Source organism: Hyaena hyaena, unplaced genomic scaffold (assembly GCF_003009895.1).
Source record: "Hyaena hyaena isolate Hyena2069 unplaced genomic scaffold, ASM300989v1 scaffold_760, whole genome shotgun sequence".
NCBI lineage: Eukaryota > Metazoa > Chordata > Mammalia > Carnivora > Hyaenidae > Hyaena > Hyaena hyaena.
In genome coordinates this window covers 303,548-322,789 of record NW_024081391.1, presented here as the reverse complement: position 1 = coordinate 322,789, position 19,242 = coordinate 303,548, and the positions used below count along the sequence as shown (strand labels likewise).

The following is a 19,242-nucleotide window of genomic DNA, read 5'->3' as shown; positions in this document are numbered from 1 at the left end:
TGATCTCAAGAACCCATTACACTTTTAAAAAATTATTGAGCACATCCAAAGGGCTTTTGTTTCTGTGGGTTATATCAGTCAGTATTTATTGCATTAGAAGTTAAAACTGAGAAATTTAAAAAATTGTTTTTAATGTTTATTTTTGAGAGAGAGAGAGTGAATGTGAGCGGGAGAGGAGCAGAGAGAGAGAGAGAGAGAGAGAGAAAGACAAAGCAGGTTCCAGGCTCTAAGCTGTCAGCACAGAGCCTGATGTAGGGCTAGAACTCATGAACCCTAAGATCATGACCTCAGCCAAAGTCGGATGCTTAACTGACAGAGCCACCCAGGTGCCCCCAAACTGAGGAGATTTTAAAGCACAAGAATACACAACACACGTTCCATTTGCTGTCAGGGGGATGATGCCATCCCCCTGTATACTCATGAGAGAATAGGAGGGAAAAAGTAAAAAAAGTCCCAGTGCTATTATAAAATTATTTTGACCTTGGGAGCATCCTGAAAGGGTCATGGGGACTCCCAGTGTTCCCCAGACCACACTTTGAGAACCACTGCCCTATGGCCCTCTACCCTAGGGAGCGATGGTCCAGGCAGACCAGCCACGGGCAGGAATAAGCACTGCTCTGGGATGGAATGGGAAGACACCAGAAATGAATTCTGAAAACGTGCTGTGGGATGCTCTGACATATCCTTTTACTGATCGTATGACAGTAATCCATAGAGTCATTCCTGTCACTGAACACAGGTAGTAATCCCCCGATGGTGCTGGTGGAGACTGCCGTGGTCCGGGGGCAGGAGGAAAGGGGGAGCATATCTGATACTGAAAGAGAACTTTATTTTTGGGAAATAAAAATCTTGTTCTTACGCCAACTAAAGCTCCACAGAAACTTCTAGATTGGGGGATGACGGAGGAGCACGCAGTGTCTCAACAGACAGAGGGGAAGTCGAGGACCCCCTCCCCTACAGTTACCATTTTCATCTTCCTTTCTTCCACAGGCATTAACTCTCTGATTGCAAACAACATCTATGAGGCTGCCTACCCTCTCCACGATGTAAGTATCATTTCCGCGCGGTCTGCAATGGCTGTGCAACACAGGTGACACGGTGGCCAAGTACATGGCAGGCAGGGCACTAGGGAGCCACACTGCTCAGACACCTGGGCTGATTCTGGCCTCCTCAGGCCCGACAGTAATTCCCACAACTGCCTCTCCGGGTATTATCCCAACCGCGGGATGAACTGGTTTTGGTGGGAGCGTTCCCCACGCGCCCCACGGTGGTTTGGGAAAGGCAGACGCGGCATGATGTATTTGATGGGAGGAGGTGGTGGTGAAGGTGGGCGGGTGGCAGTAGAAGAGTCAAAGACCCCCGGTAACACACATCCTGGATGGTCAGACCCTGAAAAAGACTGAAGATGACATTGTGTGTGATTGTTTTGTGTGGGTGTGAAATTCCTCATCCTGGATAGGCAGATATATACTATGAATCAGGTTTTTTAACAAATATATTCTAACACTGTTGAAGCCAATCTCTCAAAATTCCTTATGCTATTGTTTGGTTCAGTAGCAAAAACAGACTGACTTGTAAGTAAAGCTTTCCTCGACTGGGAATCATGTTATAAACATTCCGCAATACAGTGCGATGACATTCTTCAAGATGCTTTGTGAAGAACTTGCCTGGCTCATGAACTAGGTGCCCTCATGACCACACTGCTCATTGGTTGTTTCTTTCCCACGGGTCATACAGTCATGCCCAATGAGGCTGCAGAGGCGGGGCTCCCTGAGTGGGCAAATATGCTGTTAGGTTTTGCCACTTGTGGACAGGGGGTGCTGTGTGCTGGCACAGGGTGAGTTCACACGGTTTGCTGGCCATGGCCTCTGCATTGCGTTGGCTCTGAGGAGGCACAGGCTGATGGCAGACGTGTTAGGAGGGGGGCATCTTTGTGTAAGAAGCTGTCCAGAGGAAACATGGCAAGTGTTGATGACTAACCAAACTGAGTATTGGCTCCTTACCGTGTCTGGCTTTTGACTTTCCTCAAAATGGAATGACAGAAAGAGGTGATGCCAGAAGGTCGAAAGAAAAATCCTTCCTCTGTTTCTGATAATTCCCTTGGCTTTATGCAGCAATCTCTCCTCTCTTACAGGGTGAATACGACAGCCCAGGGGATGACACAAATGATAGAAAGGTAAGCTGGCCCTGGGCTACACTGAGCGTTTGGCACAGAAGACTGTGGGTGGCTGTGGGGCTAGCCCCAAGTGTCCTGTTTACTTGCTTCAGCATTTTTCAGCAGCTCTTCCACAGCCCCTACCCTCCAGGCATTGGAAATATGAGGGCCGTCTCTGGTTATTGACATGACTGTGTGGGGGCGGTGCTCACACTGGCATTTAGCGCCTAGACAGTGCTCAGCATCCTGAAATCTATTCAGCAGTCTACCCAGAAGCATTGTTCCCCCTCCGATGAGGAAAGAGCTCAATTGAGAAACATTCAGCATCCAAATCCCTTAATTTATAGGTGGGGAGACTGAGCCACAGAAAGAGTGAGCACCTTGCCCACGATGACCCTGCCACAATTAATAGACAGGAGGCTTGGAACACCTCTGACTCCCTAATCTAATGTCCCTGCTAAATAAGTGTATTACTATCCACGCCATCATGGCTGTTTTTTGGGGAGAGGGTCATCCTTAACTTATTCTTCTTCTCTGGGCAGACAAATGGGGTATAACCATTCCCAAGTTAGACATGAGATATGAGGGAGAAGGGGGTTCAGTCATGCTGTATATTCTGGGCCTCTAGGAGTTAGAGGTTATAGTTAGGGGAAGGAAAAGGTCCCTTTGGAAGGACCCGTCCTGTGCCAGTCACAGACAGAACCTTCCCCTACTGCTCTTTCCAGGCCCTCCACCCAGATCCCGTTCTTCTGTGTGGGTGCGCCATCCTCCCTCACCATGGAGCGGCGCTCTAAGTAGCAACCGCCTCTTTAGTGGGGACTGCCCCATCTGGCTGTCAACCCCCTCATGCCATCCGCCCACCCAGCTTCCCCCAAGCATCAGCAACTCTGGTGAGCAGAGGAGGGAGGGCAGGGGCGGGAGGGTTAAGGAATTGAAGCCCGAGGAGGAGTTTCCCTCCCCCAACTCTGTTGTCTGGAAAATTATTCATCCCCCAAGTTGCCTTTTGAGCAGCCTTCTTTTTATCCTGCCTATTAGTCCCTGTTATGAAGTGTTAAGTATTAAAAACATAAAAGGTCTTTTCCAGAAATACTGCTGTGATTGCTTACACATGTCCCCTCTCTGCCTGCCCAGGGAATCTGCTGTAGTATTGCGATGTCTTAACCTCATCTGTTTTCTATCTGACGCTAATAGTCTCAGTGTTTAATTTCCTGAAAAGTCCCGGATCAGAGTTAAAGGAAAAGGAGGAAGCATTTCTCCCCACATCTCACCTAGTTCACCCCAACCGTTTTCTGCCCTCCCACTTTCTCATTTCATGTTCATCCCCTTTAAAGAGTGATCACCACTGCTGCCCACCTAAGGATCCTCCTGCTGAGCGGGCAGTGACCCCAGCCAGTCAAGGTGGAGCACTTTACGGGAACATTCCAGAGACCAGGAACACACAGTGACTCCTGGGAGAAATCAGCCAGACCTCTGTTACCTGCACAGAGGCAGAGGGAAGCAGATTGTAGACTATCTAAAATATATGTCTGTTCGTCTTCGGGATGATATTATGTTAGCGTTAACAACACGATACAACAAAAAGTTTTCCTTTCAGGAAATGTTTCTGGGAGGGCAATAGAATTATTCCCAGGGCACAGCCCAACTGGCGGAATGGGTAGAATCTGGGAGGCAGGCAGAGACCCGGTCGGATGGAGCTGCACCTTGGTGGGTAATTCCCAAAGCTGATGTCAAAAGGTGGACAGCTGTGTTCAAAAGACAAGAAGCCCCTTTCTTGTGGCTTTGCCTTGGGTTTGCTGGCCAGTCCTTGTTTTCCTGTGCCACGGTCATGGTTAGGGATATTGGCTTTTCTGGGGTTGGGATAAGGGGATCTGTTGGAGAGGGAAAGCTTCTTTTCTGTCCATTTGGTTTGGGGAACTGATACCCAGCAAGGTGAGGAGATGGTTCCAGAGGCCATAAATGATTGTCCAGTGAGGACTAAAACCCTGGTGTCCAAATCGCAGCCCGTGCTCCCCAGCCAGGTACGCAAGGTCTCGTGTATGGCAGCGGGAATTGTCAGTGCCGTGCTGGGTTTGTTCCCGCAGTTTCAGTGCTGGGTGAGTGGAGCTTAAAAGTATCCTAAGGAAGAAAGAGTCCAAACCTCTGAATACGTGCAGCATATTGATTCACTTTAATTGTGTTATAATAGCCTAGTGTTCTTGGAGAGAGCTGCAGGAAGGATTTTGGTTGGGTGCCGGGGAGAACCCTTGCATCTGTTGCTGGGGGGTGTGGAGAAGGGTTAGGAGCTGCAGTGGGGTCACCCCTCTAGGGGCCTTTAGAGGTGATTTGCAAGGGCACCCCAAGCTGCCCATCCTGCTGTTACCTGGATGTTCTTTTTTACTCTTCTCTGCAATTCATGCCTGTTTCCATGATCTCCCCGAGGCCCAGGCTCCTTGTGGGCAGATTCCAGGAAAGACCAGAGGCCCCTGAGAATGCAGTCTTCTTCCTTTCCAGCTTGCCTTGTGCAGTTGTGCAGTCTTGATGACTCAGCCCCAGCCAGGGGCTAGAAGTCTCTCTCTCCCTGTTCCTGGAGGGTAATTAACACTATGCAGCCTGCCTCTGGAGAACAGGGGTTTCCCACCTTTCTTTTTTTTTTTTTTTTACGTTTTTATTTATTTACTTAGAGAGAGTGAACTGGGGAAGGGCAGAGAGAGAGAGAGAGAAAATCCCAAGCAGGCTCTACACTGTCAACATGGAGCCTGACTCAGGGCTCAAACTCACAAACCGTGAAATCATGACCTGAGCTGAAATCTAGAATTGGATGCTTAATTGACTGAGCCACACAGGCACCCCAGGTTTCACACCTTTCTAGAAAGCAAGGCAGCAGGCAACAGGAAGAGGGAGCAGCATAGATGTAGAAGGGTCCCCCCTGGCTGCCAGCAGCCACCTAATTCCATATTAGCTGGACCTGCCTGGTTTTCTCAAACGTCCCAGGGAAGTGACCATAACCGTCTTCTGAGGGCTGCCTGAGCCCTGCTAGCTCCCACAGCTTCCCCACCCACTTACAGGGGTGCCTAAGGTACATCACTAGAACATGATTCTCCTCAGCAGTTTTTAAACCCTGGGTCTTGGATTTTCCAGCTTTTGCCGATGATCATTTTCTCTAGTGAATGGTTATAAAGTGACCCACTAAAAGGCATGTGAAGAGAGTCAGTCTGTTTTTCTGACCAGAAAGGTGCTTTTGTCCTGGGTGTCACTAGAGGATTGATTTTCCTCCTCTTGCACTGATACTGCTGATGGAGAAGACCAAGAGAGTTGAACTGACTCACCCAAAATCCAAACAGGTCATTGCTGGGAGTAGAATTCCATTCCCTCCCATTCCGTTTGCCCTGTTCCATCACCACCTCACAGTGGGCTGCCACTGGCATCTTTCCTCCCGTTGCAAGCCCGGCTCTCAGGGGAGCTCGAGAGGGCTTCGAGTCTCAAACATCTTGCCATTCTCTGACATTGCAAATGTTTTTAACAGTCGGGTTCCTTTATAGTTTCATGAAATACTTAAACCAACTGAAACACTGTCGAATGTGATCTCCAGGGAGCTCAATGGCTGCTCGAGTGCCCTCATCTGTCAGGCGGGGTGGTCCCGGTGGGTCATTGCTTCCTGCTGTAAAGGTTTGGGGTCAGGCTGACGTGTCTGGAATGACACCTGGGCCTCTGAAATAAAGCACTGTCCCTTGAGAGGGAGCTGCAGACCTTCCCTATTCTATTTGCAGGCTTGGCCAGTCATGAAGAGGACATGGTGTAGCTCTAAGAGAGAAAGGGCATTTACTAAAATCTACTTCAGAAGGATCTAGACTCTGCACATGTAAAGGGATTGTTAGGAGATACTGTGGGTGTCTTCCTGTACTTTCCTCCACCTCACTAATCCCTGGGGACAGAGACTGCAGAGCATGCCTCCTTCCACCCTGACTGCCAGTCTGCTCTGGGACCCTGTAACCATGTGGAGTGAACATTGGTAGAGATGGTGAAGGGTCTGCAGCGCTCCCTGCCCCTCTCCCTGCCTCCCCTGCAGCGAGGCGTAAGCCAGCCTGGACAACCTGGACAGAGCCATGTGAGCATTCGGCCCTAACTGCTGTGTCACTTCCCAGGCTTGGTGCTCAGTAGCTGGAACTCTGGTGCAGGGGCCGCCCCGTGATGTCCTCTGTGTCCATCCCGCTCGTCTGCACTGTGCTCACACAGCTCTCTTGGCTCATCCCCATGAACTGAAATCTAGCTTTGCGCTCCGAGGGTACTATGCTGAGAAAGGGACCTCTAGACGTTTCTTGCATCATGCTCGGGGTCCCACCAGGGGCAAGGCTTGTGAGCTTGGCTGTCACTGTGGACCGAGTCAGAAGTGCCATACTTGTTCTTGGAGTGTTTTTAGTTTTTGCCTACAGGGAAGTGGCAGATGGGTGCTCTCAGACTCAGGATTTGTCTTGATACATGACTCGGAGAGGAATCTGTTCTGGAGGTCAGAGCACGGGAGGCAGGCAGGTGGTGACGACCCACAGCCCTCAGGGGAGTCCTCGCCCGTACCTCCTGACGCACGTTGGCCTCCCTTCGGGCCACAGATGATGTCAACTGTGACAGCCAGGTGCTGGTGAGTGCAGGGATTGCGCTACAAGAGGGAATAAAGGCCCAGGGCAGTAGAAGCACCTCAGGCAAAGAGGAGGAGGTGGTGTAATAAAGCAGTGAGATTAGGTTAGGCACCACCTACCCCTGAGCGAGCAGCATCCAGACTCAATGTGTTCACATCCTGCTCTGCCGGCCGTGTGCTGCATCACTTTTTGTGTGCAGGTTTCCTCCTCTGCAAGTGGTGGTGACTGTAGCTGAAACTTGCTGTTTCAGTGTCCATGTGGTTTCGAGTTCTTTTCTGCAGTGGTTGGGAGGTGTGATGACGATTGAAGTCTCTACCCATTAAGTAGGAATGCCAGCTCTCATGTCAGTTTATTAAAAAATCAGGTCTTTAAAGATTCTCAGGTAAAAAGAATGGCTTCCTGATGTGCAACTGGATATCTAAAATACCTAGTTAGATAGAGCAAAGTCTGCTTGACAGAATTCCTTGTGAATTCTGTGTGATGTGTAAGGAGAATAAAGAACATTAACAGGATGGCTCCTGTATTGGACACTTGTTGATGCTAGATGCATAATTCGATTACACGCTAATATCTACTCAGCATGGGTATCAAGGTGATGTCTAATGACGGTTCATTACCAGGTTACTTCATTTCCTGGCAGATGATCTGTGAAGCTCACTGGTCAAGTGTTTAAAACCACAATGCAGTTTGCCACTGGGATTGACACTTAGGTTTTGTCCACATGCTGGCTCTACTAACATTGCCGTGAGAATGTTACAAGGTGGCATGGCTTGATGTGTTGGTGCCTCATTTCCTCCCTTAACTTCTAGAATGTGTTGTATTCAGGCGTTACCCCCACTCCCCCACAGAAATTACTCTTGTCAAGGTCATGTGTGAACTTACTGATAGTTACTGAATCCAGAGGTCACTGCTCCACTGTTATTTGACTTGACCCAGCAGCAGTGTTTGGCACAGCTGGTCACTTTCTTCTCTTTGAAACCAGTTGTCCCTTGGCTTCCAGGGTACCACACACTTCTAGCTCTCCACATCCCCGGGCGCTCTTCTGTCTCCTGTGCTGTTCATCATCTCCTTGTTCTCTGACCATTGCTGCACTGGGGCCCTGATGTCATGCCTCTTCCTTATCTACTTCCTCCTCCTTGGTGGTTAGATCCTTAGTTTAATGACCTTATAAATCACCTCTTGTTCAACACCTCCCAAATGTACATCTTCTTTGTAAAGGATATGGACCATCCTTTGACCTCCAGAAGCTTACATCCCGTTGCTTACTCAGTAGCCCCATGTGGATGCCAAAAGGGCATCTTAGATTAGTGCATCCCAACCTGAACTCCTGATTCTACCTTCCTAACTGGTTCTTCCCACAGTCTTCCCACCACAGCGCATGGAATCACCATTTACTCAGCGGCTCAGGCCAGGGTCTCCATCTCTCACTCAACATCCAATCCAACAGTAAATCTTACTCTACCTTTAAAATATAAAGTGGAATCAACCACTTCTCATTACTTCCCCTGCTGTGTCTGTGATGAAGGCCACCATCATTTCTTCTGGACCGTCATGGTAGACCCCTACTCCTATGCCAGCTCTTAGTCTCTTCTCCACACCAGCAGCCGGAGCGGGCAGTCTGTAGTCCAAGGTGGACTGTTTCTCCCCACTACTGCAAATCTCTGCACCTCCCACCCCTGGCTACCTTCAAAGTCCAAAGGTTTTGGTGTGGCCTACAAGCCCCTGAGTGATCTGCCACCTCAGTACTTTCTGACATTATCTCCCATTATTTACCGCAAGGTCATGCTGCCCTAGTAGTGAAAACAGGCTTCCCTACTTGCTCTAGGATATAACACATGCACTTTTTTCAGGGCCTTTGCACAGGAAGAGTGCTTTTCTGCCTGGCGCATTCCCTCACTTCTTCAGGTCTCAGATCAGAGGTTACCTCAGGCCTTCCCTTGCCATCTATCTAAAATAGCATTCTTCCCCACTCTACTGCTCTTTGTCTTCTACTCCCTTGCCTTGATTTATTTTCCCTCAAGACATTTATAAACCTATTTGTAAATGTTTACTTATTTATTTTGAGAGAGAGAGAGCACGCATGCAAGCAGGAAAGGCAAGGAGGGGCAGAGAAAGAGAGAGAGGGAGAGAGAGAATCCCAAGTAGACTCCGTGCTGTCAGCACAGAGCCTGACACAGGGCTTGAACTCACAAACCACGAGATCATGACCTGAGCTGAGACCAAGAGTCAGACACTTAACTGACTGAGCCACCTAGGTGTCCCAAGCATTTATAAATCTTATATGTTGATATGTTTCTGTTTGTTTCCACACATCAGGGTGTAAGCTCCATGACAACAGTGATTTTGTTTGGTTTATAGCTATATATGGCATCTGGCACGTAGTAGATGTTCAAATGCGGGTGGGGGAGGGCAAGAGGGTTGATGGGCATGGAGGAGGGCACTTGTGGGGATGAGCACTGGGTGTTATATGGAAACCAACTTGACGATAAACTATTTAAAAAAAATAAATAAATACTTGTTAAATGAGTGAATGAAGGCAAGCCAGCACTCATTTTCCTGAACAATGCAAGGCAAGGGAATAAAGAGGTGGGGTTATGATTTTCAGGCACTGCCCCAGAGTGTGATGAAGGTCACCTCTGTAGACTCCTATAGCCAAAGAGGAAGTCAGCCTCTATAGCCTCCTGCCTTTGGATATCTTTCTAGTGGATCTCATGAGAATTTTCCTAGAAGCTGAACTTTGGGGATTCAATTCTGACTTGCTAGGGTGATTTGGGGGCCTAAAATTTTGACTTGCTAGAGTGGATAAAAAAAGGTGAACATTTGTCCCCCTCCCCTTCTTATCTGTTTCCCTATTTTTCTTATTTAGCTGCTGTATCAAGAATGGGCACGCTACGGAGTGTTTTATAAGTTTCAACCTATTGACCTCATCAGGTAAGTTGTCGGGGGGCACTTGGGAGGACTCTAGAGATGCAGATTCTGAAAGGTACCTGTCAACCCTCCTAACCCCTGGCAGTCTGTTGGCCAAGGAGAGGGCTCTGCCTTTCTAGGCTCTGATTGTCCTGCTCTGTGTCTGATGCATGGGGAGGCAGCTCAGGACAGGCAGTGGGATGGGGTCTGTGTGGGGCAGCAGATAACGTACATTGATATACCATGACTTCTGTCCATCTGCACATAGTCTCTCTTTCCCTGCCTGCTCTTTGTGTGTGTGAGTGTGTGTGAGTGAATGCAGCTATCACTCTTACTATTGTCCTTCAAATTTGTCCTGGAGAATAGGGTGAAGTAGATCCTTGGGTTATGCCGAAGTGGCCATGGTGTTGACCAAGAGAAGGGAAGACCTGACAAATCACATGAGGAATAAGCTGGCTGGTCTGAGAGGGAACTTCAGCTTTTTATGGCTTCTTCACATTAGGGGGGAGAAGAGATTGGAATCCCCCTCCCTTCAGTGCTGCCCCTCAAATGATGTCCTGGTACCTTGAGAGTTTCCCTAGCTTCTACAGAACATTGGTGAAAGTCCTTTTAGAGAATGGACTAGAATGCTATGGGTCTGACTAGCCTCAAGTGGGTTGAGGACTCTGGAATCTCAGTGGGCTCTCTGAGCCCAAATTCATTCCAGCAGGGATGTTGGAGGTAGCACTCTGAAGTGGGAAAGCACTGGGCTGAGAGTGGAGGCCACCACCTGCCACTAAGGGCTGTGGCTTCTTTGAGTAAGCCATGTTCTCTCCGTGGTCCTCAGGATCCTGGTTATCATAAACTGAAAATAATAATAATAAATTGGGAGGCTGAACTGAGGGAATCTGTGAGTAAATTTGGTAGCACAGCCTCATTTGGAAAAGATGGGGACTTTTGGCCTCATGACTGACATAATGGACTCCTTGCCACACAGTCACTTGTGGCTCTTCTAATGAGCTAATTAATCAGCCAGTAAACACAGAGAGTGTTCCTGGCTAATCGCCCTGGGCTGGGATTGTGCGAGGGGCAGCAGCCAGAAGGATTGTGTCCAGAGGGAGGATTCCAGCTTCTTCTTGGAAGAAGAAAGCAGCCTGGGGGCCGCAGCTTGAGTAGGTTCACCTCCTACACAGAGATGTGACGGCCCGCCCAGGGAACTGGGAGCTTGCTTGGATGTCTCTTGACAGCAGGTGTTTGTTCCAGCTGAAGACTGTTAACTGAAGCACGGGGGTCGCAGAACAGGGCCATGGGTGACTGTGACTGAGGCTTCCTCACCCCACACCTCCCATTCCCTGACTGCCTTGTATGAAGCACAGGCCACCTAGACTGTTCTCCGGGCCACACCAAGGCTGTTTCCTCCATGCTTGGTGGGCTTTGATCTTCCTCCCCATATCCCAAGTGGCCACCCACTCTGTCGCCTGTTTTCTCCAGTTACACATTCGGTTTTACAAAATATGATGAAAAAATAAGAATTCTCCCTTCCAGAGAGCCTTGTCTTTTCCCCCAGAGACTTCAGGTGATCGGCCACCAGCTAAGTGGAAAATGGCTCCAATGTGCACTCGGTTTTGTCCACCAAAGCGGCCTCACCTGCAGGGGAAGAATTGCCTTTGGAGCAAAGCCCTGCTCTGGGGCCTGGCGTTTCCTGAGGACACAGAGCTCAGATCTGTCTAGACGGGGCATGGTGTGCTGCAGAGCTGGAGGGTGTCCTCTGCTCCTCACACATCAGATGGCTCAGGGAGCTCCCCCAGCCCCTGGGCGAGGCCAGCGGCTTGGCTGGTTTGGCTGGGAGGGAGGAAGGCTGGAGCCTCAGGCATTTCTCCGAGGCTGGCTGTGGGGGAAGTGAAGCAAAGGGATCACTGGGTGATGTATGGGGGTCAGGAGGTGGGCTGCTGTCCACCCAGTGGTGTAAGAAACTCTCAAACCTCAAGGAGCTGCTGACAGTCGTGGGCTAGAGGGATGGACCAGGGGCATTAGGGGCCAGCAGAATAATAGGTGGGCAAGCAGAGACGGTAAGCAAGACCAGGGTGCTAGAGGGGTCATGAAGAGAAAAGAGGGTGCTGGGTGTGGGAAACACCTCCCCACCCTGGACTCCTGTTACATTGCCTTCCAAATGGCCCAGCTCCCTTTGCCTGACTCTCTTAAAGCCACCTACTTTCTCCTCTTTACTGGCAGCCCTCTTTCTCACTTGCCACTCCCTGCTCTGACACCAGGTCCTGTGGGTGCTTCTTCAGAGCCATCTTTCTTCCAGCAGCTTCTGCATCCTTCCTGCCACCACCTGTCGGGACCCACCTGGCCTGCACAGAGCCCAGCCCATGACTGGTCCCCACACCGTGTCAGTGTTGTTCCATTGCTGCTTACTAACGTGGACCGCACCCTCTTTGTGCCTCATGTAGAACTTGTCCCCCTGTGCTTGTGTTGAAAGATTGGCAGAGGCAGGGAGTCTTCTATAAGTTGGAAATGACAATTCATACAGAGGCTTATGGGAGGCATTTCCCGCCTGTTTCCTTGGGCACCCAGCTCCTTCTTTTTCGTACTGAGCTTCTGTTCCTCCTGCAGATCCCCAGTGTGCCTCCCTCGTGCCAACTATTTGGAACATTCTAAAACATCGAGCGGTTGACAACTCAGGGGGTGGGAGATCTGTGTGAGTTTTGAAAGCCCCAGGAGGTGTCTTTCCCCTTCCACAGGCCTTCAAGCCTAAACCTAGACAGAGGGGAGGCAAGATACCCTTCACTGCACCCCTCACCCCTGCCTCCTCCTGCTGCACCTTCGTTCATGCCCAGCAGGCTGCACTGTGGGACTGCTAATGGGTCTCTCCCAGCCCAAGAGGGCTCTCCAACCCCATATCCTATCTGCTCTAGAAAGCCTGGGTGGGGCCTGCAGGCCTGAGTGAGTGTGTGTGTGCGTGTGTGTTAGCATTGCCTGGAAAGTTCCCCAGGGAGGTATTCAGCAGGGATGCCACTCACAGTAGCTCTCTCTGGGAACCTGCAGCCAGAAGCCCTGTGCCCAGGTAGAAACACGGCTTATGACCCAGACAATGGATGAAATGATGCCTTAGCTGGAAGGAAATGACTCTTCTGGTCCCTTAGGAGCCATATGAGGGTCCTTACTGCCAGAAAAGTAGGTGGTTTTTTGTTTTCTTGTTTTTTGTTTTTTTTTTTTTTTTTGGTCTATACTGCTCTGGCTTAACTCCCCAACATCCAGGAGGGAAGCAGCCTTTATTTTCTGGGGAACCTAGAGGCCTGGAGCCTTTTGAATTTGTGCAGGTGTGATCCACTATTAGGGCCATGACCTGTCTTTTCACTAAATTAATGTCTGCTCACAGGCTGATTTTCTTAGCTGGAAGGGTTTGATATGGATGAGAGTGCAATAAGCTTTAAGCTGAGTTTGATTTAGCCTCCTAACTATGTTGAAATTGATATAAAAAAATTTTATTTTAAGCTCCTCCCACTGCCTGCCTATGACTGTGTGAGGAAGAGAGGGAGTCCCAAATTCTCCGAGGCTTAGCATGACTGCAGTCCACTAACTTTGGGGAATTCACCAAGAGGATAATGCATGGGCAGCCTCAGGTTTGCCACACTGAATCAGGATTACAGTCTGGAGAGGAGTAGTTGACTCTTACTCATTACTTAATGCCCACCTCACGAGCAAGGCTTCCTAGAAATCAGTCCCTAGGCATGGAACCCGTCTGTCCATGTGGCAGCTCTGGAATTCTCTTAGAAATGTCCTGGCTCAAAGTCTTGTGATATGAACACTTCGACAGTGACTTGAGAGTGATTTCTGTGGGGTCGTACCATCTCAGGAGCCTTTGGGCCTCACACCTGACTACACATATCTGCCACTTTAGAATCCAGTCCTTTCCAGCCCCACGGATGGGGAGCCTCTCTGGAGCCCTGGCATCATGGGAATTGCCCTTTCCCTCCTCCTACACAAGGCAGAGGTCCTTGTCTTTCCCAGAGTTCTCCAGAACAGACACTAAGGCTGTGTGATTTGATCTGTCCCTCTCGGTCTCTGGGCCCTACTTCTACCCTCCTTAAATGTAACCGTTCATCCAAATCCCTCCAGAAGGAAGACAGAGGAAGCCACATTCTTTCTTAGGAGGCTTCTCATCAGCAGGCTCAGGAAGGACCAGCTGCAGCTGGTTTGGGGTAGGGACTGGAGAGGAAAAAACGTTGATCAACCCATGATTAATTATTTCCTGAGCCCTGCTGCCTCCTCCTTGATCCTTCTCTGGGATTTATAAAGGCAGTTCAGTCCAACACAGTAAGCATTTACTGATGCTTACAGTGAGCAAGTCTCTGTGCTAGGCAGCATGGGGAGGTGCAAGATGAAGAAGGTGGAGTTTGTGCCCTAAAGATCTAGCAATTATGTAGGGAGATAGACGTGTGCAAGGCACAATGAAATGAGGGCTTAAAAGGATTATAACTTAAGTACAAACAGATGAAGAGTAATTGCTACTAGCAAAATAAGGAAGGCTTCCTGGAAGGGGTGGCACTTGAATTAGAAATGTTACTTTCTGAAGGACTGGACATGAATGTGTCTTCATGACCAGCCTGGGCTGCCCTTTGTATGGCTTTACTGTTTAGTCTGATATTGATGGCTGGAAATCCCACTGACCCAAAGCTAGGTCCCTCATGACTGTTGAGTGGGAGTCTTAGGTCAAAAAGTTGACTTGCACATCTCACCTGTGTCGATTCTGTGCCAGTCTGGCTCATGTCCCTCGCTCTGCCCTGTGAATTAGCAGAGAAATGGGAGGAGATGAGGCTAGATCCCAAGAGAGGGAAGACCAAGGAGAGATGAAGTGTGGGGCTAGCACCTTGGTATTTGCATGGGTCCCAGCATTTGAAGTATTGGATTTAGCTGGGCAACATTTTGCAGACTGGGAAGAAATAGTATCTTGTGGGCCTGAAGAATATTTTTCCTTTACCTCCAGGGTTGGGGGAACACAGTAGACACAGAACAGCAGGCAGTAGCTGGTTGAAGCAAGGCAGAAACAAGGATTGTAATGTTCTGTGCTGTTATATTCTGGCCCATTGTATAGATCAGGAAGTAAGTCAGGCTGTTTATTAAATGTAGCTGTGACGGGGCTCTTGCTTCCCCTGCTGAGAGTCACTGTCCCTCAGTGTGCACCCTCCCAGAGGTCTGTGGTCAACCTGCAGACAAGGAGTTGGAATTCAGTGCTCTCCACTCCAGTCTAAGACTGTGCCTGGAGGCCAGCTTGGTCTTATGAGGGTGGCCTCCTAATCCTCAGAACAGCCTTCCATGGAGGGTGCTCGTTTCAGATCAAACTTTTAATCTTTCTGCCTCTAGTATCAGCCATATGGTACTGATGGTGGATCACAAGTTCCAGGAGGCCACACACACATGTGCATGCACACACACACGCGCATGCACACACACATGCGTGCACGCACACAGGCACACACATGCCCCTTTTGGCTGCTCTGAATTCCATGGGCAGAACCAGGGAGAGAACAGGTTGTCTGGCTCACACCTTATTGCCTCCTTGACCCTCTTGTGTCCAATTTCCCAGGGAAGAAGACAGGCTGCTATTCTAAAAATACATGGCAAGCTATATATTCCATTTCCCCCTTGGGCCCTTGTGAGCAGTAGTCTCTCAGCTACCCAGAACTGCTGGGACCAAACCATACCAGCACAGAGGAGGAATGCACTTAGGGGCCACCGCCTCAATGCCTAGGCCTGGAATGAAGGGATGGAGACTCGCTCTCACAACATATTCTAGCAAATGCCCAGCCTCTGCTTGATTTGTCTTGTAGTGGAGAGCGCCTTGCCTCAGGGGCAACTTGCTTTCTCTGATGGACATTTCTAGCCACTAGGAGATCATGGAGCTGGAGGAGGAACTTTGCTGATTTCCCTCCTTTGGATTTCAGTTCAGCTCTCTGGAGCTCTTAAATAATGGGGAAAAAGCTCTTGTGTCCCTAGCAGTTCTCATATACCTGGACTTTTTTTTCTTCCACATAAAATGCTGGTGGGCCTTTCTGCGTGTCCTCTTGTGACATGGGCTCTTCAAAGCTCATCATCATGATGCTTCTCTTCGGGACTCACTGGCCTGGGGTACTCAGAGCAAAGTCCTTCTACACACATCAGCTAGTGTGGTTGAACCAACACATATATTGCACTGACCATATGTCAGACACTGGTGCTGGATGTATGAAGAGGAGTTAAGCATGGCCCATGGCCCTGAGCATGGCCTGAAGTTCAAAGTCATGTCTCTAAGCTTATAGATGGCCACTGGGCTTTTCTGGGACATGAAGGGACAAACTGATGGAGAAATTTACAAAAAGTAACTGTGAGGCTGTAAAAAAGAGCATATGGAAAAGATCATGGGAGAATTTGACCCCCAAAATGGCCATCTGCAATGATGGGCTCAGGGGTATCAGCCATGCCTTGGGCAAAGATTGTTGGGGGATGGGTGACCGTAACTCTTTCTAGAAATATCTGTGAGATGTGTCATGGTAGCACCAGAGCCTGGGAATCCTCAGGAAACATTTTAGGATCACATTAACTTACCAAATCATGGCAAAGCCTCACATGTGTCTAATTCAGGTCATCATGTCTAAAGAAAAAACTTGGCTGGGCTGGAAATATTTTAGGAAAGGAAAAGCATTGTGATCAAAGATTTGGAGAGGATGCATATTAAGACAGACTTAAACAAATAAGAGCTCCCTATCCAGGAAGAAAATGGAGAAGGAGTGAGGCTGACGCTTACTAAGTAAAAAGATGGATAGAGTGTGCATGTGTTTAAGTCCTGAGGCATTTGCTTAGGGACATTCCTTTAGGACAAGGAGCAGTGGGTTAAGAATGAAAAGAACTCAGTTATAGTTCCAGCTTCGTTTCCAGTTGATGTAATGTCTGGACAAGCTGTTCTCTCCCAAACCCCAGTTTCCTCAGCTATGAAATAGGGACCATAACACCTGTCCTACCTGGCCCATGATATCATTTTGAGGACCATGATGAAATATTGCACAAATACTGTGGTGATGGACACAGGTTTGGTTAAGCAAAGCTATTATTTATCTGTTCCATAGAGGAAAATGATAATATTCCGCAAGTTAGCAGAATTTTACATAGCCCTTCAGCTCAAGAGTTTTGAAAAATATTGTATAATCCTAAGACTATTGGTTTTCATTGTAAATCTGTGCATTGTAACTGTGTACTTTGTGTGTGTGAGCTCTGTGCCTGCCAGTGACCCTGCAGCATGGGCGTTCTTACCTCCATTTTATAGATGGGGAGACTGAGCTCAGCGAGATAAGGAGTTTCCCCAAGCCACAGAGCTGGCCCATCTGGCCTGTCTGATTCCAGAAACTATGTTTGTTCCCTTGTAGCATGTGGCTGAAGGTGACACAGAGCTCCATCCAGCTGGATGTCAGGCGAGCTGGGATTCCAGCTATCTGGTGTTCATCTCTGAGGGAAAACTGGCATGGGCTCCTGGTGACTGGAACTCACTGGCCATAGTCAACCTCTGCTTACGATGGGGCCATGGTTATGAATGGTCCCCTGGACATAGCAGGGGTGATGGGCCACTCTTGGCTTGTTGAGCTAGAAAGAATCATTTGTGCCTCTGTTAAGCAACCCCAGAATGCCATGCTTTTGATTTCTCAATTCTATTTTTTTATAGTCTTTTTGTTCTGACTTCTTCCATGTTGTTGGGTTGTGAGCTGTCACTTCTTGCTCTTGTCGACCAAGTAGCTCCTGCCCAACTCCAACGTGCTGCTATGTCTCATTTGCAGGTTTTGCAACCAGACACCCCAGCAGGTTCACACTGTGTACCAGGTGAGACTCTTTCACAGTCTGCCCCAGAGTCAGGGTGCAGTTAGGTGTGGGATTTTGTGGAAGGTCTGCCTTTGTCATGGGAATGTCTTCTTTTTGTTCCCCAATGAGAGTGAGATGGCATTTCTGAAGCTCAGGAGGCCTCAGAGATGGGACCAGAATAAGTATGATGCTGTCAGGTCACAAGAAACCCAGACTACCAAAGATTTTTCTCAAAATAGAGCTCAGTCTAACACGTGGTCTTTGCATCATGGGTCTACTGGATTAAGAGGTTTGTCCTGGGTGTAGCACCAAAACTAAAAGAAGTGGGGGAGCAGGAAGCTTGAAGTGTAATGTTGGGACACTAGGTGCTCATAATAGAACACTGTTGATGGAGGTCACAGAACTGTAAGTAGTGCCCAGCAGGTAGCTTACCCACCAGATACATGTCAATGTGTGAGGGGCAGGTGGTAAAAGGTTTAGAAGAAGGCGTAGTAATTGGATTTAGTATGGTTTGTGTGGGAAACATGTAACTTCTGGAACAGGCAAGTTTAGAATAGAAAGCAGAGATTTGAAGGAGAGAAGTATGGCGAGGAGCTTTACAGGACTCTGATGAAGGTATTTGTGGTTCGGAGAGACTCCAGAATGGCCAGGGCTGAGAAAGGGCTGAGAAGAAAGCACAGGCTATGGGCAGTGGTTGGAGGAAACATTTGAGAGAGTGGAGAAAGAGAGCCCAGACAAAGGAGTCATGACAGTGGAAAACCAAAGGGGATGCTGTCAAGTGGTTTCTCTGGAATGTAGGCAGGTGGCAAAACAGGGCTCACAAGGGTTTCAGGACTTGTGCACTCCTAGCTATGAGGTGAGAGCAGACAGTATCTCACCCAGTCTTTTGGGAAACTTTGGGCAAGTTACTCAGCCCCTTTGGACCTGGCACAGACTCTCTCCCTAATGGAGAGAGGGGAATCTACTCTCCTCTACAAAACCTCTAGGCTGGCTATGGCAGGTGCAAGCCTGTCTGCAGGAGTCGGAGACCTCAGGTAGATCTGAGGGACTGCTCTGGCCCTAGCAAGAGGGAAGGGACTAGCATATGGATAAGTTACCATGGACACGGCCCAACTGTTTGATCCCGTGAGCCACTGTCTCACCACGTGTCTCTGGAACCCTTGAGCTCCCTGTTCCTGCTAATGATATTCCCTTGAGTGATGTTCTCCACCCACACCACATGGGTATGTAACCAACATAAACAGAAAACGTCTTAACACATTGAATAACATTGGCGGAACACACGTTACAACAACAACCACAAGATAGCTAAATTTAATTAGCCCGGCACGCCCAGGCCTTTCGCAGAGGGACATGCCTCTGTTTTAGAAACGGAAAACCACAGCATTTTGTGGGTCTGGAAGTCACAGACATAAGCAAGAAACAAAATAAAACAAAACAAAAAGCTTTAAGATCCCTGCCTGGGATATTGCTGTCCTCCGGTACCTTTGAGATTATCTAAGGTATTCAAAGATGTGAGTGGTTGGCTGACCGCCAAGGATTGCTATCTGCCCCTGGCAGAATGGTTGACTCACACTGTGAAAGATGTGGCACCTCGCTTGGGTCACCCAGCCCATGGAAGGGACTCAGGAAAATCCGCCTTAAGGGCTCAGGTCTCAAGGTTGTTGGCTCTGCCTCATCAGTTTCTCTCATAGAATCCATATTCAACTGAACACAAGAGAGACAGAGAGAGGATTGAAGGACTGGGATTTTCAACTTTTT

General features: G+C 48.8%; 1 protein-coding gene across 1 annotated transcript in view; it reads left to right on the top strand.

Annotated features, from left to right (window-relative positions):
- ANO2 (anoctamin 2) overlaps positions 1-19,242 on the top strand; it is a 334,204-nt gene that overhangs the window by 103,121 nt on the left and 211,841 nt on the right. Inside the window, exons 9-11 of the mRNA XM_039218383.1 lie at positions 991-1,046; positions 2,135-2,176; positions 9,632-9,696. Of these exons, the coding sequence (XP_039074314.1) occupies positions 991-1,046; positions 2,135-2,176; positions 9,632-9,696 (163 nt within the window). The remainder of the gene's footprint in view (positions 1-990; positions 1,047-2,134; positions 2,177-9,631; positions 9,697-19,242) is intronic.